This window comes from Ciconia boyciana, chromosome 3 (assembly GCF_034638445.1).
Source record: "Ciconia boyciana chromosome 3, ASM3463844v1, whole genome shotgun sequence".
Classification (NCBI taxonomy): domain Eukaryota; kingdom Metazoa; phylum Chordata; class Aves; order Ciconiiformes; family Ciconiidae; genus Ciconia; species Ciconia boyciana.
In genome coordinates, this window is record NC_132936.1 from 95,856,077 (window position 1) to 95,878,895 (window position 22,819).

Here is a 22,819-nt window from a genome sequence, read left to right on the forward strand (position 1 = left end):
TTCCAGCTGTTGGTTATATTGGGCAATATTAAAATGTTTTAAGTTTCTTAGATTTAGTAATATTTCCTGTCTGTAAAAATAAAGCTCTTTCTTTTGCTTTTACATAGTTCCAAAAATATGATTCTATCCAAATGGCAATAGCAATGTGAAATTTCAACATGGAATTTCTTAGCACTGAAGACAAAAACATTCTGCCTCATGCATCAGCCTGTCTCTTATTTATATTTGCATTTTCTCTTTCTGCTGTTAATTAATTATATTGATTGTAGAAGGTCCATAGAGACTGCAGACTTCGCTCCTCAAGTATTTCTTTTCACACTTTCCTGTTTCTGTCCCAAAATTGAGATTTTCTTGTGGATAGCCTTTCCTTTATGGTTCATTTGGTCCTCCCCTACTCTCCTGAAATGACTGATGAGGGTGTCATGGGTTGGGGGTGGTGGGGTAGAATTTGTCACTTGCACGTTTGTTCATTGACATCTGCGCTGAGAACCACCAAGTTCATTTCATGTAATCTATCAAACAGCCTCTCAATAATCACAAATTTTGACTGCTTCTGGTCTGCCCTGGATTTCAAGTGGAGATCTTGAGGGGGTTTTTTATTGATTCTGTGTTTTGTTGTAACTGATGACCCCTACTCATTGCACACATATGGACAGGAGTAGGTGGGAAGGAGAGTGAATTTTAATACCTCAGAGAATAATAAGCTCTTGTTTTTAGAGTTTGTTTCATACTGGATATGAAACATGGTTATGTAGATGCTGTCAATTCCTTCTTCAGCTGTGACTGCTGACAGAGTGAACTTACCTAGCACAACCTGTCTTCTTACAAGAAACCCTTTTCTCAGATCTGTAAGGGAAAGATCAATCCAATTGCTTGTCACTCTGGGAGATCCTTTCATATACACAAGTAGAAGTGTAACATGGGCTCACAGTCACTTACAAGTCACATGGATTTGAGGGGCTTTACTATAGCAAAAAAACTTGATGAGGGACATATCTGATATGGGGGAAGTCGGAAGCACTTTTGCTCTATGAGGGCCTGATTGTTCTTAATCACCATCTAATTTTTGATGTGTGTTTGATTAGATGAAGAGGATAAAAATATATGATCTAGAAAATCTATGCCTTTGGAACTGATTCATTAATCTTACTGAATAGAATAGCAGCTTCATAGTGGAGCTTCCCATGGTTCTTTTGTACCTTTTTAGTGCAGCTTTTCAGGCTTCCTACTTTCTAAATTGTCAGAGTCACTTAAGCTTTGCACTAATGGTACAATGTTGATCCTGTTGAAAGGCTGAAGCTGTCTAATGAAGAAATCAGACAAGCAATCCTGAAGATGGATGAACAAGAAGACCTAGCGAAAGATATGCTTGAACAGGTGAGAAAGATTACAGTCAGATATATCTTATTCTTAAGTCCTTCACTGCCTTTTTTTCACCTAAAGTAAGTGGATATATGTACTGGCTCTGCTGGCATGTCTGCAGATCTGAACTTGCACTATCATGTCAGCAGAGCTGCACATGGGAGCATGAGAAAAGTATTTTTCCCAATATTATCAAATATACCTCCCTCAGGTAACTCTATTTGTATCAGGTTAATTTCATGATAGTTTTCTCTTCTTGATGCAAAATATGCACGATTACAGTTGGTATGAGGTTTCCTTTCATGTTCTCTTTTCTAACCTATGGCTTTCCCATAATTTTTCCAATCTCTTCTTTATACTGCTGATTATACTTGGTTGTTGTTGTTGCCCTTCCCTTCCCTTCCCTTCCCGCATGGCAAAATTGGGAAATGCCACGAACTAGGACATGTAGGTCAATGGTTAGAGCTGGAACTAGAACGGATCTTGCATTCTAACTCAAATGGTTAGAAAAGGAGTCAGGGACTTCATCCCTGGCAGTTGGTTCACTGCATAGCTTGTGGGGGGAAAAAAAAAATAAAACCACCATTGCCCAATTTCTCCCATTTATAGAGGGTGAAAGATGATGCTTTGACCAAAGATGCATATGATAAAGTTCCTTAGCAGTGCACAAAATATTATAATTCTGAACTGCCTGACAAATGTGATTCCTTCTTTGTGTGCAGCCACAGTATTTAATCGTGTACAAAAAGGTTTTCCATTTTGGAAATTTATAGCCTACTTGTCATGTTATCTGAATGCTCACAGCAGCTCTAGAAGTCACTGCAAGCTTCTGATGCTCCACACCTTTGACTATCGCATTTGTGGGGAGTGGGATAAAATAATAAAAAGTGGTAAAAAGCAAAGTGCTTGATATGCCTTGTGAGCAGTTTTTGTGGGTGTGCGCTGAGGCTGTGTGCATGGCAATATTTATAACCATACTAAAGCACAACTACCACCAGATATGTCAAAAATCTGTCAAAGTATGAGCTTTAAGGTCAGCATATGAATAGCAGCCAGTGTCAGAGACATATCCAGTCACTTGATTATTGTTTATTGTTTCAGCAGAGTGGGGCAGACCCAAGAGAGAGATAGATGAGGCTTTGTGTGTAGTCTAGAATAGGCACGATGGGCACTTCACACTGAGTGGGACACATCCCGCTCTTGTTTGCACCAATCTAAACTCCAAGTAATGCTGTCGGAATCAAAGTCCTCTCTGTACTTCCCCTTGAGTAAGTTGCAGTAGCACTGGGCCTTTAGGATTTAGAAATGGGAAATTCCCCCTTGGAATTAAAAATTAATCTAATGGGGTCAGTGAGGGATAAAGACAGAACAGCAAGCAAAGGTTTAAAAAAGGTCAGTTTTGTAGCCACAGCTGCACTTTTTTGAAGTTACAGTCACACGGCTGAGTCAACGTAATGCTTCCCCATGGTAGCAGAGAAATCTGAGGGCCCTTTCTCTCCCCATCAGGGTTTGTTTGTGCCTCTCCAACCCTCTCTCCTTTTCCTGGGATCTCTCATCTCGGTGTTTGGTTTGTGTCTGTCACTCTAGCTGCTGAAGTTCGTTCCTGAAAAGAGCGATACCGACCTGTTGGAGGAGCATAAACACGAAATTGAGCGCATGGCCCGAGCGGATCGTTTCCTCTTTGAAATGAGCAGGTCTGTTTGATGCATTATGGGAAAGTGCACGGAGGGCTTCTTGGAAGCAGCTGTAATTGTTATTGAAAATGGATCATCTGGCACTGAGGGGGAATGTGCAAGATATTGTGGGCCAGCATTATACCCGGCATTTGCCAGAAGCCCACAAATGTTACAAATGTGTCAGTTCATTACACAAACTTTTTATTGATGATAAACATTCTCTGTGCTGTCATTTAAGGACCAGTCCCCTGATGACAAGCAGAAATCTGCCTCCTCTGCCTAAACTTGTTCACAAAAAAAGGAATTCAGATCCAACTATCAGATGTAGTGTAGCCAGGGGTCAGGATTTCATATAGATCCCTTTTTCCATTCAGCTATCCCACCTCCTCATCCTCTGACCTTATTTCTTGCTCCAACTTTGCTACACCCCCAATCAGGATTAACATTTTGTTCTGCTAATTGAGATGCAGTTGGCATCTCCTGTGACTCTCATATTTTGAGAGTAATGGGAATTCTTCCATCTCCTTTTCAGTTGTGATCAAAACATGCCTTCAGGTCCTCCATTTTCATAACAAGATTGATTAGGTAGTGTTTGAACTATGTCCGTAATCCCATGCATAAGCCTTGTGGGACTCAACATCCAGTCATTAGATTATGTAGGCAGCATACTGCCCTGGGCTTCAAAATACAGTTCTAGTTTGGTCTTGGCTTTCCTCTGCCCTTCATGCAGGATTGACCACTATCAGCAGCGGCTGCAAGCATTATTCTTTAAGAAGAAGTTTCCAGAGAGGCTGGCAGAAGCAAAGCCAAAAGTGGAAGGTATGGTTAAAGCTTTTGCTAAGAGTTGGGTAGAGGGGCAGGGAAGGTCAAGAGAGGCTTGTCTTCAAAGGAGGTGCTGTTACATGCATGCTATGGTTGTAGAGCCAGTAAGTCTAAGGCATGTCATGTGCTAAGAAATGAATTCTGTCTGACACTCTTCTTGCACCCATTGACTTAATAAAGTCAGTTTCATGATTGTTACACTGTAAATATGACCTGACAGATGTGACAGTGTGCTACCAGACTGTGCTGAGCCACCAAAAGCTTTTGTGGCCTTTCTGTGGAAGTCAGCCTTCCCTTCTCACCCCCAAGTCCTTGCACCTTCCCTCTCCATGGGGCAGTTAGAATAGATGCCTCAGGATGGTAATATTCTGGGAATATGTAACTTAGAAGGATGAGGGGTGCATGGCTTCTGTGCCACATCCATGGTTATTGCAGAGAAGAGTGTATTCTACTCTGCATTTTAAGATGAGCTCAAGCCTTCCCCCTGTTCTCGCTGGCTGTGTTTCTAGAGTGTGAGGTCCAGGAGAAAAGCCTTGCTCCTGGGTTCAGAAGAGCATCCTACAGGCTAGATGTAGTGCATCTTCCTTCCAGTTGTCCTGGTTCTGGGCATGTGGGTGCGGGAAGGACAGTACACACATAGACTGTATTGCAGCATTTGCTGGGCAATAGTCAGATGGGCATTTTAGGGTACTTAAAATTATAGGCCCAAGCATGTTAAAAACAGCCATGGTGCAATAACCTGTTGTTCATATTTTTTCTCTTTTCAAGCCATTCTTCTGGCATCCAAAGAACTCATCCGAAGCAAGCGTTTGAGGCAACTCCTGGAGGTAGTTCTGGCCTTTGGGAATTATATGAACAAGGGCCAAAGGGGAAGTGCATACGGCTTCAAAGTCTCCAGCCTGAACAAAATTGCAGACACCAAATCCAGCATAGACAGGTAGGCTAGAAGGCCGTAAATGAGTTAGTTACTGTGCTGCTGCATCTCTCATCATAGTAATGAAAGTGGGTTTTGTTTGTTTTTAGCTCTGTAGACCATTTAAAATAATGTCTTATTTGGCATTTAAGTAGTGCTTTTCACTCTAAAAGATCCTGCAGCAGTTAAGACCAGCTATTAACACAGCACTCAAATTCTGCTGTTTCTTTGGATAATGGACATCTGTTGTTGGATTGTGTTTCTGCAACACTATGCAACGATGACAAAATGTAGTATTTCACAAATAACTGAAATAAGTTGGGGGGGGAGAAGGATTTCTATGGAATTTGCCCTTTATACCAAAGTTTTATGGCCATGGTTTTGCAAAAAAAGAAAACACAAAAAACTCTGACCACAGTTTTATGTCTCCTGTGAAACATGGCATATGTTTTTGATGCAGGACTGTCATAAACTGGCTCTCTACCTACACCAGTAGTGGAACCACAAGGCATAGCTCAGAGAGACTGAGCCTGATTGTATCTAGAGCAGTTAAGGAAAATAGCTGGTTTGGGGAAGGTAGAGCTAACTATTTATGGACATGGGCTGCAGGTCTTTATAGAGCTGCTCCATGTTTTGCCCCACATCCCCATACTGGTTCTGGAAACTAATCAGCTGTAACTGGGGAGAGAGTACCACTTTTGGGCTCCAGCAACACTAAGGTTTTCCTTGGAGATCTCCTATACTGGTTCTTACTAATTCGGACCTTTCTTGACTTGTGAGACCTGCTGAGACTATAGTTGAGGTGAAATGACTTCAGGCTGTGACAGAATAAGTAATGGCAGTAAGAAGCCATAGGAAATTCATCCCTACCTAATAGAGTTTGAACTAACAGAGTTCTGTTTTGACTACCATGATGTCCTTTCCATATTCCAAGGCTAACACTTGTGTAGCTAGTGTTGAACATTATTTTGCCTTAACGTAACTTGGCTTGATTTTCCATATATTAAATGTCCTGTGCAGATTCTGTTCTCTCACCAGTTCCCAGCTCCCAGGCTCCAGTCTGTGTGAAGCAGTGGCCATCTGCTGTCTTGCCTGTCAGTTAACGACATAACACCCACCTCAAGTAGCTGTTATGGCTGGCTGTTCCCTCTACATGCAAAATTCACTGATGCAAAATTCATCATTTACTTTAAAAATTTTCTTAAACCTTCTCCTGCGTGTCTCATACATCTCTATCCACTCCTACTTGAGCTGCCATTGCTGTTGTAGTAGTGAGCCTGACTCATAAGTATAGCTGCTTCATTACTGTAGGAGTTTTCTTTGCAGCTTCTTCAGTCTTCAAGAACCTTTTCCTCTTCTTAGTTAACTCTTAGGTTTTTTTCCACGTTGCCTCTGAGAACAACTCACTTCTCCTTTACGAGTTAGTGCCACTTTAGTACTATTAGTTGTTTATTCTCTGAAGTATCTGGGAACAAATAGCATACTGTGTTACACAATTTTCTTTTCTGTTACACCATCTACACAGATGGATGGAAGCATGCTGGTGCTTCCAGAATAAATCAAGGCACAGTATATTGCTTGAGGTTTTACGAAGGATGGTTTATAAAGGGCTAATTCATTTCAGTCTGTGATACTTCTCTTTCAATAACAGAGCTGCTAACTACTGATATATTGTTTGTTTTGTTCATTCAAGCACATTTCCTACCCAAATATTTTTCACTGATTTGTCACAATCCTCCCACCATCCTTTTCTTTCTCACCACCATCTTCCTTCTCATTTCTCCCTTCTTTTTGTTTTTTTTTTTTTTTTAGGAACATTACACTGTTGCACTACTTAATTATGATCTTTGAAAAGAATTATCCAGATATCCTAGATATTCAGTCTGAGTTGCAGCATCTTCCAGAAGCAGCAAAAGTCAAGTAAGTCCAATGCTATTGCTTGTTCCCAGAGCTAGAGTTCCCAGTGATTTCTGTTAACGTAATGATCATCAATTTTTCCATTGCTGTCTTCTAAACTCATGGCTAACCTTACAGCTGAAATGCCTTTGCTCTCATCCTTGCTGTTATTCAGATGTACATCAACAGATAATTTGGGTCCAAAAACATTTGTACATAACTAAATTGACAGCTTTACTCAGATATGCCTATATCTACTTTATTCCTGAATCCGACATTGTAACTAGACTGGTTGTTGTTTGTAATTCACTCACCATATTCTATGGTTGTTCACCTAAGTCACATGCTATTTTTTCTGGATAATTGAAGGTTTGTTTCTAAGGCAGAGTCAATTAGGCACAGAGGCTATAGTAAGCCCTTTTCAGGAAGATCGTTCAAACTTTTGCACAAATCAGTCTTGCACAGAAATGTGGAAAGCATCACACTTTCTGCACAAATTTCAATGATTTTTTTTTTCCATTTCTGTAGGTGTTTGTGAAAAATGAATACACAAGCCATCCCCCAAGTATTTTGCATAGTTTTAGCATTTTTTTCTTTCCAAAGCACTGCTCAAAAAGACCTTTGCATATTATTTGCCCAGACATGATTCTTTGTATAGGGAACTACTCCTGTTAATGAAAGGCAAGTAAAAAATAAATGTAGGTTCACACTTAAAGGCATTTACTAAGGCTTTAGTGGTGTTTTTGAGATGTAAACTACTACTCACCAAATACTTGGAGCAGATGCCTGCTGACTCACAAATAGGTACTAACTAGTTACCTGGAAATGAAAAGTCATTTTTTTCATAAAAGTTGTAGAAAAAAACTCTTGTTTGTATATAATGAGCAGAAATTCAATACAACCCTTGTGTCTAGGGAAGCATGTATTAACATTAACAGTAAGGTTATACGCTCAGTTACAATGTAAGCTTGCAAGGACTACCACATGTTAGAAATGCAGATGGAGAAAACAATGTTTGGACTGTGAGGAAGACAAAAATCACATGTAAATGTACTGCTAATGGGATTCAGTAGTTAAGTGGTTCAAGAATCATATATAGAGATAATCCGAGACCCCAGTAATGTGTGTGCTAAAACTGGGGTCTTTGCTTATGTGTCAGCTGATTATTACAAGCTGGCCGTGTGGCATACGCTCCTTGCTGGAGGGTCAGGCTCAGCTCACAGGGCAGATGTTCTGAGGGTAACCCCTCTCTTCTTCCCAGGAAAATCCTGATCTTCAGTGTGACCACAGGCGAACAGGGTCTGCCTCATCTTACATCTTGTACAAAAAGCAGCACAGAGCATTAACAGACCCCCTTCCCCTCATTTCTAATCATCTGGTGTGGCTGGTGCCAGTGACCGGATACCAGACTTGATGGGCCAATGGTCTGTTTTGCTGTGCAGTTCCTGTATTCCTGTGTAACACTGCTCTTTTTGTTTTATCTGCTCTGTGTCCGTCTCCTGTGCAGCCTGGTAGAGCTGGAGAAGGAAGTCAACAACATAAAGACCGGATTGAAAGCTGTTGAAGCTGTAAGTATCTGAAGGTTTCCAAAGCACCATACTTAAAATATCTCACTCAGAATCAGGGGCACTATATATTTTACGATAAGAGAAACTGGGCTTTCTTTTTCTGTTCCTTTCCATTCTGTTCCAGAATGCATTAACCAAGAAAAAACAAATAAAAGCTTCTCATGTGGAGCTCCTGCTGATGATCTTAGCAGACTTAAGCCTAATGAAAAGCTTGTTTGATCTGGGCCTGGAAAGTAAAAGGACAGTTTGATAAATGACATGGACTGAAAGAAGAAATAAAATTCTTGTTCTCTCTTACTGAGGGATGGCTGGCTGCTGAGCAAGTGTTTCACATGGCTCTTGGAGTAGTAGTAGTGCACTGTTATATGCAACCCTAACTTATCCTAAGCGCTCCTTGGGAAGGCAAAGGAAAAGATAGTTAAAGATGAGGGAGCTGAGCTGGCAAGCAAAGCAACAATGGCGTTTTTTCCTGCTATTAATGCAAGCTTTTTAAGCTGGACTTAGGTTGCCTGTGTTCAGTTTGTACTTAGGTAGTGCAGAGCCTTCCATCTCAACAGAGAACAGTACAAATGGTGCATTGATGCAGTTGTGTGTACTGAATTATAAGAGTTAAAGATGAGGGATGGACCTAAGTGTTCCCTGGAGTCACAGCTTCATGTGTCAGCTGTGGTTCCCCTGCCTGGAAGCCTCCTTTAGTTAACATGTTGGGTTTGCTCCTGGGGAAAGACTCCAACCTTCCTGAGGCAGGAGAGCACAGAGTGGGACACCATTTTTGGTGGCAGGAGGTAGAAACTCTCATATTTGCCTCTTCCTTATGCCATTGAGATATGTGTGTGGCTTTGAACAACCCCATGCGTTTGCCCCCTCTCTGTGGAATGGCAGCTACAAATACCTACCTCTCACAAGGGCTGATGTGAGGAACGGCAAGTTAGTGTTTGCACAGCAGTTGAAAAAGTAAAGATTAAAGGCTAAAGTCACTCTATTGTCTCTGTGCCTTAACATCTCCCATTGTGCTGGTTTGGGATGGGATAGGGTTAATTTTCTTCATGGTAGCTGGTATGGGGCTATGTTTTGGAGTGAGCGAACGGCTGTGTGGTGTTTAGCTGCCTGCCAGGTTAAACCACGACACCCATCATCTGCACATATAAACATAGTCTGACCCTAAGAACACCACTGTCTCTTTCTGCAAGTATAGGAACAAAATCCTATGTTCAGGTTGGTGCTGGCATCTCTTGCCTGTTGGATATACTAAGGCAAGGGTAGTGCTGAGAGACAAGGCAGAGGTCTTCAGAACTCAAGAAGGTCCCTGCTGTGTTTAGCTGTTCTTTGCCCTTTCAAACAGGGTTTTATTAGCCACACTTCTGAGTGTCCCTCTGTCTTCAGGATGTTTCACCTGTCTTTTTCAACTCATGTCAGTTTAATGCTAGTGGAACATTCCAGATGGGGAGCATTCTGCACTGGGACTGCTAGCAAAGGGACCAGCTGTTGGCCATTGCATTGGGCGGTTTCTGTGCAAGGATTACCTGTCTACAAGGAATTAACACAGGACCCTCCAGTCCTTCCCATCCACTATGAGACAGACAGTGCTGACTTCATTTTCCTTTCACCTGGCCTGAGTTTCTGAGTTTGGTTTGGCTCTGGAGGTAGAGGAAGGGATCTTTGTCCTGTCAGCAGCCCCCAGGCTGTCTGGCTGTCTCCAGCGGTTCATCATGTAATTAGCCAGTGATCCTCCCGTGAAAGAACAAACTTTCCAAACCTTATTTCTGGATTGTTGGGGTAAGGGAGAACGCAGCAATGAGAAGAGATACTGCTGCATACATGGAGTGCAATGTTTGGGAATTAAAAGCACTTGTAAAGGGAAGGCTGACATGGAGTTCATGACACGAAGAGAGGCCTAGTTTTGGCTGGGACAGACAATTCCCCCCATTGAAATGTGAGTACCTACTTCTGTTTTGCTTTTTGTGATTGGGTTATTTGTCCTTTTGCCTTTACAGCCAATTTTTCTTCTCTTTCCCATACATGGGTTCCATGGGCAACCTCTCCTTCCCATTCAGTCACCATCTTCCCTCCTCAGTCTTCTCCCTGCCATGGTATTTTTCATCTGGGGCTGCCAGCACCTCCCAGTCTGCTTGCTCAATTCGTGGTTTTCTGGCATGTAAAAAGCAGCACTATAGCAACAATAGAAGATCACTGTCAGGTGGAAGGGGGAGGAGGGGAAGGTGTGATTCTTGATTCTATTCCAGTGTGTTCTCACCACAGCCTTGGCTCCAGTGACTGAGAAGTTTCTTCAAGGCCCCTTAAGAATAGAAAGCTAAAAATAGTTTCACAGTCAGATGTTCTTAAAGGTACTACTAACACTTTGTCTTCCTGGACTTGCAGCTTCTTTGTAAAAATAAGTTTTCAAGAAAATGTAGTTTTCAAGACATGCATGCAGCTGTTGCCTTTGTGTAGGATGCTCCCAGAAGCACAGCTAAGTAGTTCTTGGTCTTCTCCAAATCAGGAAGTTAATTCTGTCAGCAGAGCCCTTCTCTCACACAGCAAGGAGATCATAACCACCTCTTGAGAAACCACTGCCATGGCTGAATCATTTCATCTCTCTAGAGAACCAGCAGCCCAGCCCACAAGGGGCAGCACTAGCTTCTGCTGTTGTGCTGTTATGACTAGTATAGACCATTTCTAGAAGATAGAGAGGAGTTTTTTATTCTCTGGCATCGTTTTCAGGCTGATTACATAGTCATGCTGGTTACTTGTGTGGTTTTTTTATTTTGGAAGAATTATTCTGCAGGGAAGGACTGAATTTGAAATTGAAGGGCAGACCACCTAATGTTAATTTTACTTTGAAAAATATTGCTCTCCAGTAACAGTCCCAAATGCCATAGCTTTCAACAGTGTGTAAGATGACAGAACTGTTATACTCACCTGCTCGAGGAGCGGGGGGAGGAGGGAGTAGAGCAACTTTCAGCTAAAATTAGCTTAAAAATTTGAATGGGAAAGAGTGGCTGAAAAAAATATGCATAATTCTTAGAAGCATGTGAAGTGACATTTCCTGTACTTGTAAGGTCCAATTCAAAGTGATTGTAACATAGAGACAATTCATTGCAAAGTGATGTAACTGAGTAGTGCTCCTGGGAGCGTCCCTTGTGATGTGTTAGGAAAACCAGTGGAGAAGAGGATGTAATATAAAACAGGGGAAGTAGCACTTCTTTAATGCGGACTTTTCTCCGGCCACCTGCTCATTGCTTTTCCTGCCCCGTTTCTGCCTTGTGGTCTTTCCTTGTAGTGGTTACATTCTCTTTCCAATTCACATCAGACCAGAAGATATATCACATCTGATTTCAGATTGTTGATGGCCAAAGTAATTCTTTGCATTCAGCAGCACTGTGGAGCAAATCCCAAGGAGTTTCTCCGTATAGATTATTATAAACCTACTCATCTGGCTCTGTGAACCAGTATTTTGATGACCAATAACAGAGAGCACCAAACATGCATGTAGCTGGAGTTGCAGCCAGCAAAAAATATTTCTTTCCAAAGGGAACATAGGGTCAGACTGTAACTTGACCTGCTGTTTCATGCTGCTTTCCCTACAGAGAAAGTAAGGCTTTATCGTTCCCACTGATTATTCAGCTGAGAATAAAGATGAGGCCCAGATTACAATTTCATTGTCCCCATGAGACTGTCAACAGCACACAAGCCAAACACAGGCATGGGAGACTGCCACTCTTACTATAACTTAGTCGTTTTCAGGAGCTCTGTAGCTCTTTCCGTGCCACAAGCATGGTGAATAGAGTAAGGAAAGAGATAGCATGGGTAGCCTTGGCTTAAAACTAAAAAACGTGAGCCAGAAAGAAAGAATCTTACTTTTTTTTTTTCTTTCTTTCTGTAGGTAGTGGACAAATAGAGCTTCGTTTTCTATGGTTTTGTGTCTTGTCTTTTTTTTTCCTCCCATCAATATTCTTATCGCAATAGCCTCAGTTTATAACTCTGTGACTTTTATGACATCCAAGTTAATGCTTATTGGTTAGCAGGGTGCTAGCAAATGTTGCACCTGACATCTTTCTGCTTGTTCTTCAGTGGGAGAACCAATTTTGATGTCTTTTTGCTGCCCACCTGGTGCTTTTCAGAGAACTAAAGGGGAGATTCAGAGATAGGAACTATATAAATTATTCATACACGTACACATGTCCCTAAATATACAGCCTTTTGAGTCACCATGGGAAGAGAAGATGGAGGGTAACTCACTATTAAAAATTTCAAATTCACTTGCTACACAATCTGAGTTCTCTATTATTTGTCATTTTGCATAGGAAAAAAAAAGCAGCATTTCATGTACTTGATGCTTAAATTATAAAGTTGCTTTAGAAATTCAATATGTTGATGGCTTTCTTGGGATTGGTTGTTGTTTGAGGATAAAGAGAACCGTAACTAAGACCTTCCTTCATCACACCTTAACCTTCCCTCTCATGCTGAAAAGGCAAAACCTTTGACTTAGTGAAAAAGTCATTTCTGAGTTACAACTCTGGATGAATGCATGAGGAGTGGGAGCAGAGCATGCTCTGCACTGAGTGAAATAGATGGGCTTCCCTGCTCCCTTCCTTGTCAGCGAGGAATCTTTGACACTTGCCTGTCTTACATCTCTTACTTCTTCTCTTTCAGGAACTGGATTATCAGAAGAGACGCATGCGGGAATCAGGGGACAGGTTCGTTCCCGTCATGAGCGATTTCATCACTGTGGCCAGCTTCAGCTTCTCGGAGTTAGAAGACCTTCTCAATGAGGCTAGAGACAAGGTAAGAATACCTTTTGAAGTGTTTGGGGTTTCACTGGCTCAGTCAAAAGCCTGAATCAAAATGGAAGCAGCAATTTCAGATGCTGAGACTGTAGTGAAAACTATAGTAGACACTGAAAGTGGTTTAGGCTGAAGTTTCTCACTTTTCCTAATCTGGTCTGTAGCCATTTAGAATGTATTTTAGGATTAAAAGAAGGTCCAGTGCTCTTGCCCACTTCTTGCTAATCTTCCTTAACCTTATCCACGTGTGGCATAGAATTGCAATGGCAATGTCTGCACCAGGATACCACACCGTGCCGTGGTGTTGAAGAGACTGTCTTTTACGCAGTCTCTCAAAAAGAGGTCATTGGTGATTAGTGATAGTGACCTCATATCTTTTACCTTCTGCTTCTGACTTCATCCCACTCTGCTCATTCAGCTGGGGACATTTGTGCTTCATTTATTTCCTTTAAAAATGCACCTCTGGGTAGTTTGGTAACCCTTAATACCTGATCTTTTCCACTTATGCTTCTCTGTTACTGCTTGTATTTCATTGCAAGGATAGAAATCCCAAACATGCGTGGTTTGTCTGACATTCTTAGATCCTTCTTACACAGCCAGCACCATGTGCGTGTTAGTCTTCAGGTGCTGCTGTGATCATTTTGTTCTTTCACTGTCTGCATCTCCATTACCAGATTTGTACAACTAAGGAGGTGCTTGTTCTTTGCTGATGATTGGAGTCTGGCACTAATCCCTCTGTCTCTCAGCTGAATGAGGAAGAATTTATACAAAAAGATCATAAGCATATGAAAATGTTTAGAGAAAAGCAAGTTCTAAAGTAAACGATATGTAATGGCAAATCTACCCTTGTTGGCTGGCATACTAAAAGTGCTTGGCTTTATGAAGCTAATGCGTTATTTCTTTTGGATTGAATTGTTTCCACGGCTGGTGTCAGTCCTTGTAGCGTTAAGGGACCTATTGCATTATTAATGAAACCTGTGCTGTTGTATTGGTAGGCCTTAGATTTTGAAGGATAGGCAAAATACAGGCTGAGGATTTGAACAGTAAGACTTCTCACTCATCCAGTCACTCTGCAGTAATGTCATCCTGTAATTCAAAAGCATTTCCTTGCTGTGGAGATAATGTTGGTAATACTGACTTGCAGCTGCAAACACCAGGAGCTACTGGCTGTCAGCTAGAGCTAGCTGCCCTGGCAAATGCCAGTGGGGCAGTAGTTATTACAGCACTCTGAAGGCAAAGCTGTGCAGTCTAACACTTGTTAATGTTGTAAGGAAATTTTGTGGAGAACAACGTGCCTAATTTTTTCATTGTTGTCATGTTGCTTGAGAAGATTCAAACCGCTTCCAACATAATGATGTTCCACCATACTGGCTTTATAATCACAAAAACAATTTTACCTTCCATGCCTCCACTAAATTTACTGAGAAAAGCTCAATTTTCTCTGGTTTGGGGTCTTCTGTTTTATGACTGGGTAAATTTTTCAACTTCATTATACTTAGATGCACATTTGTGGAAGCAAATTCACTCTGTCCTTGCCTTGGACTGCCTGCTTTTGGTCTGGTGTTATAGGTGGTCATGGTCCTTTATTTTGGCACACTAGGATAAAAGCCCAATGCAGATTCTTACAAGGTCAGTCAGGGGTTAAAATCCAGCAAGTGGTACATTTCCAGCACAGCAACGCAACTTTTCTTGGTCAGGCACTTGCAGGAAAAATGCTGTTCTTTTGCTTTAAGAATAACCAGAGAATCTCCCTACAGACAGACCAATATGTCTGGAAGTTGTTGCATGCTTTTTTAGACATAGCCAACATAAAGCACTAGACATAAAGAGATGTTTTATTTTAATGACTATAACATGCTTAGGAAACGTTTCTCTACCTTCTCCTCACACACCCTTACTATGTTTGAACACATGCCATTCCAACTTCTGCTCAACCTATGGCTTTGGTTCTTCCACTGGCAAAAAGCTGCTTTTGGACTCCTAAAAGGGAACTGTCTGTCCTTACCAATGCTGAGCTATTTCTCATGTTTGCCTCATATTATTTTTCCCCTCTCTTCTTCCTCTTTTTCCTCTTTTTTCTTAAAAAAGAAAAAAAAAGGAAAAAGAAAGCTGGAAATTTTCAACAAACCAGATGTGCCTTTCAAAGCCTATAACATCTTCCAACCTCAATGAGCTCTCTGTGTTTGTTGAATCACAAGCTTTTTTCTTACCATGGAAACCTACTATAACTAGCCAATTAAAGGAAGAGAGGGACCAAGATATCTGATTATCCTGTTCTTTTTTGATTTCTCAAAGCAAAGCAAATTGAAAAAAAAGGTAGTGGGAGAGGGAGGACTTTTAAAAATATCCTAATGAGCCCAGGAAGAATTGGTCTGGTTCACAGATTTATTAATAATAATGAAGCCCTAGTTTTAACAGCTGGAGTTAGGTATCCTTCTAAATATAGATGTGGCTAATTGATTGCCATGAGTTAATCAGAGCCATGTTTCTTCAGCTGGGATTTAAAACAATACAAATTATCTTTTCAAACCTGGGAAGTTTTTTATTTTTTTTAATGTGTTTAGTATTAGCAAAAGTCATTTCTTTATTCCTTTAAGTTATGGAAACAATCCATTACCAAGGTGTGGTGCTGACCTTCTCTGTAGAGGATATTTTTCACTGTCCCGTGCAGTACTGCTTTTTGACTTTTTTTGCCTAAACAGGACTATTTATAGTTAGTGGCCATGGGGAGGAAGTGATATTTTAAATTTAAAGGGCAGGTTGTCAGATGCAGGCATCCATGTTTGCAGAGGAAGCCTTGTAACTGTACTTATCTTCATGCAGTAAACAGATGGTTTGGTTAAGAACTGATTGAAAACTTAGACTGACTCTTTAAACAGGCTCCCTAGCACAGCTGGTTCTTGTTCTTTTTGTGTTTTTCTCACTTTCAATACCACTTTATAAGGGAATATATAGATTAGATCAAGGGATAACGTTTTCTGCCATTTCCCATAAACTGGAAGGTGGGGGCAGGAGAAAGTGAAATTCTACCCTGGAATCCTTCACCAGTTTTTACGTGTTTGAGCAGATGAAAATTTGACTTTTTTACATCAGAAAGAACAGAATGGGGTTGAATTTTGTTTGTGAAAATTTTTCCCTGTGTTTCCTGTGGGGAAGCAATGAAAATGCGCAAGCAGAGGAACAGTGACCTCCCATGGTATGAATTTTATTTTCCTACTTGAAAAAGGTGACATTTGCCCTATATGAAGCTTTACAACATACTTAAATTTTGACAGGTATGAATTTAGATCGCTAGACTGCTTCATAACTGTTCTACTTTGTGCTTGGTTTATTACAAACCTGTTTTTAAAACGTTTTGGATCTTCCTAGAAGAACAAAGTCTGCTTAGTCAGGTATTGCCATTCTTATGATGAATATCAAACTTAAGTCTCTCTATAGAGGCACAATGGAGGCCACTGCCTGGGCAAGGCTGATGAGGAGGGTAGGAAGAGTGTCCATCCCCAGTCTTTCTCATGACAGCTCCTCTCAAGCAGGGTGTTTGTCATCACGGAGAAAGGAGTTCAGACTCTGCACGTCCATTTAAAAAGCTTAGCACATATAGTAACTGTTTTGAAGAACAGCAAGGCAGTGAAAGCCAAAATCCATTTAAGAAAATAGTCATTAATGGCAGAATGCTATGAAGCACACAGAAATACTGTAGTCCAAGTGCCAGTTACAGGCTGTGCATTTCAGTCATTCATTTTGGGGGACCAGTATTTTCTGTCAGCCACTGGGGCTAATGAAGAAGGAACAGATCAGGACGGAGACTGAGGAAGTCAAGACGAAGCGTGTTACAAAGGGCATGAGCAGGCACCACAGCCTGCTGTCAGAAACAGCGATTTGGTAAATAAATTATGTAGCTGTTGTACAGTAACTTAGAACTGCAGATGCTTCAGGGCAGGTTGGCATCTAACATATCAGAAATGTTTATAGCACCTGCATCTCGATTTTGGGGCTGCCAGAGTCACTGTCGAACTCCTGGGAGAATCCTTTAAGAGCATTTAGGCGCAAGGAGAGCTGGGCCTAGCCCGGCCTGAAATCAGCCGGGCTCTTTCCATTAACTGACCTGAATCTGTCCCATAAAGAGAACAGACATTTATTTGAACTGCCTCGGTACAGGATTGAAGTCTTCATAACAGCAAACTCAAGATTACTTCTCTAGGGAAGACAGTTCATGTTGCATGGGTACATGGTATAATTCACTCGTGCATTGGCTCCTCCCACAATAGCGCAGACAGCACAGACAGCAGGAAATTTTTATCATGGCTGTTTTCCTCCTCCTTGTAGAGCCCCGTTCCTGCCGTTTTCAGAGCTCTTCTGCCACTGTTTAACATTTCGTTGGCAAGCACAGCAGAGAGCGTTGTGCTGCTGTCCCGCTTTCCCTCTCCTTGCTAAAATGGCTTTTTAAAATAAACAACTGTCTAAACGATTTGCTTTGGCAAGAGGATGAATTCAGTGGAAAGTTTGGCAGAGGAAGCAGAGCTGGCACTGAGCTCGTGGACCTGTTATATCATGGAGCTTGGGGGCCCTTATGGTGTGGAAATGAAATTTTTAATGAAAAAAAGAGATACCATCCTGTATTACAGTGGAAAACCTGCTGAAACACAGTTTTCCATCTTGCTTTTGCCCATGTCATCTGTCCCCAAATGACTTAAGGAATAAGCAAGTTTCAGCCCTTGTTCTGCGATATTACAGCACGTCACAAAATTCTGGGAAGGGTTTTGCGTGCGTGAGGACTTGGCTACAGATTTCCCAGTTGTGCATGAGAGCAGGTACTGTTTGGCAGGGAACCTGCCCATGGAGCAGTCAAGTGATTTGTACAGGATGACACAAATCCTGTGTGGCAGAGAGCAGAAGAGAGGGCTGGGGTCCAGAGCACCTCGGTCTGCGCTGTGCTGCCTCTTATGCCCTGAACGAGGCAGACGAGGCAGTGTCGTTTTAGCCACCGTGGGCAGGTAGGAGCCTGACCTTCGTACCAGGGTTGGGGAGGCTGCCTCCAGCAGCTCGCTGCCCCTCGTCCCAGCACCAGTGCTTTGAAAAAGCACACGTGATCGCAGAACCAGAGCTATGGGGAAATAGAAGAAGTAATAAAAACAGAGGGGTCTGTTGCAGTTTAAACAGTGAAAGGACAGCATGGCTCTCCCTACAATAGTGCATTGAATTGATATAGTGCCCTACAGATGTGAACAACTTATTTTTTGCCATTTCCTATGTAAGATTAGTGGGGCAACACTTTCTGTTCTGTAACTAATGGAGAAAGGAAGGCTCAGAGAGGGAGCATGAGTTCCCAAGCCACATCATGGGCAGAGTTGGCAGTGGAGGCTGGATCTCCTGACTTGCCTTCCTCTGCTCAGTCAGCTTTTTTTCCAGAATGGGTAGAGAAAGAAGGAAAACGTTTACTTCAGTGAACTGTAGATTTCTCTTTTGTAGTTATTTTGTTACAGCTAGCTCACAGAGTTTTGCTTTTCATCTTTCACTGCTTTACAGTAAGTGATTGTGACCTGCTAAGCCGTGTTACAGGGCACCAAAGATGGGCTGTTCTCAGGATTTGTCCTCCTCGCTGCTGCTTGGAGACCACAACACCTTATGAGTGTCTCTGTGAGTGTCTCTGCAACAGCAACACTGTTCCTTCTCTGAGTGGCAGTGGGGAGGCAGTGGCAAAAGCCCCTCTGCCAGTGTGACGAGAACTAGCTGGTGCTAGTGCAGAACATTTGCAGACAACACCACCCTCTAATGGAGACTTCCATGAAAGTAGGATCCAAGAGCCCCAGGCAAGGACCCCCTCCTTTTCAACCCCCAGCCTCCCTGAAAAACTAGGACACCCCTACGGGCATCCATGGGCTCAAACCAGCTCTGTTCCTGTGTACCCCCTCACTCACCTTTGCTGTGCACAGGAGGAACACAGGGGACGGAGGTGGTGCATCACTAGGTATAACAGCCATCTGCTGTGGGCTGCCCCTGGACTTCAGGCTTCACAGGAGGTGGACAAGCCTTCCTTCTAGCTGGCAGCTCTAGTCACTGCTCTTAATTTGTGCCTTATTTTCAATTTTCACAGGAGTTAACCTCAAGTTAAGTGGGAAGAGATTCCAGGTAGCACATCTCCTGTGAGCAATGAGCTTTAGGCGCTCTATGTGTTCAAGCAGCGGTGGCAATACCTGTGCTGAAGTCTTTCTCTGGCACTTCTGCTCTCCTGGCTGATTGGCATGCTGGAGCAGGCAAGCCAAGGAAATATAGCACATGGAGATGCATTATCTCCCTCTGTGGTATTGACAGCCTGTATTCTCTCTGCTAAAGAGCTGGTGCTGGTCAGTGTGGATTACTGTGAGACTGCTGCACTTTCCTAATATTCAAGCAGACTATGCATACATTATATACAGAGAAAATACATATATACAGAGAGGGGTGCGGAGAGGGAGAAGGGGTGCATACATCTGTGTATGTGTCTTCAGGGGTTTCAGAGAAAAGGAGTTAAAATGGAGAAGTAATCTGTTGCTGTTTCCGTACTCTGAAGTCCCTCCATGACTTTCTGCTGTAGTGCTTCCTTCAACTCCTGCCATGTTTGGTAGCTCAAAGCAACTTGCATTTCTTCCAACACTTTTTTTTCCCCCCCCAGATACTTTGGGTTTCTTTGTTTGTTTCTGGCTGAGAACACAGCCTTTTTAAAGGAAAAAGAAGCTATTGCTTCAAACTGCTTTGTGGGCCTGGCAGGGAAAGCAGGGGAGGGGAGATGCCGAATCTCTCAGGCTGTGCCAGAAGGAAGCTGCTTTCCTTGGAGATTTCTTCCCCCTGCAGTTGACTGGGAGACATTGTTTATGCTTTACCTGGTACATAAGACCTGGTTTATGCTGTACCTGGTTTATAAGACCTGCTTCCAAACTCATTTTGTCCTTGGGATCGGAGCTTGAAGTGTTCTTACTGTCTTTTCCATTCTGCGAGAGTACCCACCTAAGGAAAGGAAGCTGGGCTGTGTTAGTATGAGCTGAATACATGCACAAGAGAGTTTGAAGGCAGTCCATAGCCTGGGAGAGTCTTTGTTTGGTTTGGTAAACGTTGAGGTCTGTGAGGATGCTCTGCTGCTCAGTGGTGGTGTGTTAAAGTGCAAGCAGGGAATGCTAGGGGAGTTGCGCATCAGGGCACTAGTGCCATCAGGAATGTGTTTCTGGTGCTGCCTGTTGCGATACAGAGGTTTGTGAATGAAGGTGGTTGGACAATGATACAGCTTTTGGATGTGTACACTTATATAGGACTTAGTGGACACGAGCATACGTGCTGTTGACAGCCTATATGTGCATGCATTTGAATGCATTTTGGTGAGTACAGAGACATGTTTGTGAGTGTAAGAGAGCAAAAAAGAGAGTACAACTACTGCGGGACTGATGTCCAAGAGCCAGGGGTTGCTGTGAATTTACCATATCCCAATCAGGACTGCCCTGTGACTGAAGTCATGCCAGTTGGCTGCCTCCACATGTGTCCTGCACCCTCAACATTTGCCTTTTAAAATAAAAGTCACTTGTGATGTATTCACTCTCTTTTCAGTCTGCCTGGGAGCCCTGGCTGCTTTCCTTGCCCATCTCTCATGCCATGTCTGTCCATAGTCACCTCTCTCCCAGGCAACACCCTAACTCAGAGCACTCCAGAGCAATGGATGACATAGCAAAAGGCTCCTGAGAGGACAGACTGTAACGTTATTGCAAAAAACCCCTCTAACTCCAGCCATTTTAAAAGTGGATTTGAGGGGAAGGTAGAAGGGAAAAGGATGGGCTAAAATTACTTGTTTGGTAGTTAGGATGGACTAAAACTACTTGTTTCCCTAGGTAGCTCACTCTCTTCTGTGCCCCTGCTGTCCCACAGCTGCAGCTGAGAAGTGGCCAGACAGTTGTCCTCTGAAATTATTCCATCACCCTCAGGCACTGAACATGTTTGGTTTTGTATAAATGGACAGCTAGTGCTCTCTAGCACCATTGCTCCGTGTTGCCCAAAGGATATCCAGGAGAGCAGATTCTTCAGGGACAGAGGCACCTGCCTTAAGGAGAGGCACTTCTGTTGCCAGGGGGTAGTTTCTGCTCTTTTCGTATTAATGCTCAGAGGGTATTGACTTATATGTGTGGTTACTCATAAGCTTTCCTCGCTGTCTTCACCAAACAGTCTGCCTAATTATTGCTCTTGTGTTTTCTGCCCTCTTGACAGTATGCCAAGGCACTGAAGCATTTTGGAGAGAGCGAGGGCAAGATGCAGCCAGATGAATTTTTTGGCATCTTCGACACTTTCTTACAGTCATTTGCAGAGGCCAAGCAAGATCTGGAGAATATGAGGAAGAAAAAGGAAGAAGAGGAGCGCAGGGCACGCATGGAGGCCATGGTGAGGACCTGGGCACAGGAAGATGTTTCCTTCCATTGCCTTTTCATGTCTCAAGAGAGAAAGGTTGAGAGACCCAATTCTGATGCTCATGTCCTGTCACTGTCACTGTTTTATGTCCTTGTCGCTGCCACCTCTCTTTGGCATCATTCTCTTCACAAATGATGACATTTTTGCTGCTGGCTGTTCTGTCAGCTCTCAAGAACATACCGTTTGCCTCCTAAACTACCCTCTTTTGGATTCAGATACCAAATCTAGCCCTGCCTGTTCTGCCCCAGCACTTTGCAGGATGGTGCTGCCCCTGCCCAGTGCCAGACTATCCTGCTTTCAGGCTGCAGGCTCTGTGCAAAAGCTCCGGGAGCCAGATCTCCCTCGGTCCTGCCAGCTGGTCAGCTTCCACTCAGACTCCATCATCATCTGCTGCATGCCTGTTGCCTGACAGCATACGGTGACACAGCAAATACCCTGGCACCTGCTGCAGCCCGCACTGGCAGTATTTCTCTCTGGCCAGCCTTAATGCTTTGATTACTGGGGCCGCATCTGGCCTTGACATGGCGAGAGAGCTTTTGTGCATCGTTGCTTTTGCTGCTGGGAGTCAGACATGTGTGTTCCCAGGGGTTCGTGTGAACCAGCCTCCCCCTCTAACCTCAGCCTTTCCCAAGGCCTGAGAATGGCTCAGCAGTCCCCTACCTCCTTCCCCCCTGCTGGCGCTTTAACCCCAGCTGCCGCCATGGCCCCAAGCCTTGCTGTGCGGAGTTGCTGCTTAAATGCTTGCTGTGCCAAAAGCACCGGTTTGTGCCTTTCAGAAGAGGAGAAAGGTAAAAGACCAGGATGCCAGCAGCCTTACTGTTGGACACAGGGATAAAACACCAGGACTTAGGCTCAAGTTTCCTCTCAGCCAGCCTGGAAAGTGCAGGAGCCTTCTATTAAAGCACTGGGATGGTTTCATAGGCCTAGTACACCATGAGAGAGGTTGAAGTTTGCTTATGGAAAGAGTCTTCCTGCAACGTGTGGCTAGCGTGCAGAGCAAGCAACCTGCTTCTTGACAGCTGCATCCATCCCTTGCTGTTTCCACTAATCTTGGAGCTGAGCAGTGTGGGGGTATAACCGAGCTCCCTGGAGCTACCCTAAAGGACACCGGGGGCATTATGTTAACAGGTGGACCTATCCAATGATTTGTAAAATCAGCAGTTCTGTTTCATTGCTCTTTGTGTTTATAACCAGTTTCTCTTTCCAGAGTCGAGGCAACGTGCCTTCCTCTTCCCATCATGCAACATGCTGCCTCCATCCAAACATGACCTGTTTGGTGGATAGAGTTTCTGTTGATGTTTTGATATCTCACACAATTTTCGTTCTCCAGTACGTTTAGCTTGTGGCTTTCTGGCGTTTTTCCTTTCTTCTTTT

The 22,819-nt window shown here is 43.0% G+C and overlaps 1 protein-coding gene across 5 annotated transcripts in view; it reads left to right on the top strand.

Annotated features, from left to right (window-relative positions):
• The window catches only part of DAAM2 (dishevelled associated activator of morphogenesis 2), a 204,524-nt gene that overhangs the window by 173,615 nt on the left and 8,090 nt on the right, over positions 1–22,819 (top strand). For all 5 annotated transcript variants that reach the window (XM_072856707.1, XM_072856706.1, XM_072856709.1 and 2 more), the window contains 8 exons: positions 1,293–1,377; positions 2,950–3,056; positions 3,769–3,857; positions 4,629–4,797; positions 6,586–6,693; positions 8,177–8,237; positions 12,891–13,022; positions 21,248–21,418. In XM_072856707.1, the coding sequence (XP_072712808.1) occupies positions 1,293–1,377; positions 2,950–3,056; positions 3,769–3,857; positions 4,629–4,797; positions 6,586–6,693; positions 8,177–8,237; positions 12,891–13,022; positions 21,248–21,418 (922 nt within the window). The remainder of the gene's footprint in view (positions 1–1,292; positions 1,378–2,949; positions 3,057–3,768; positions 3,858–4,628; positions 4,798–6,585; positions 6,694–8,176; positions 8,238–12,890; positions 13,023–21,247; positions 21,419–22,819) is intronic.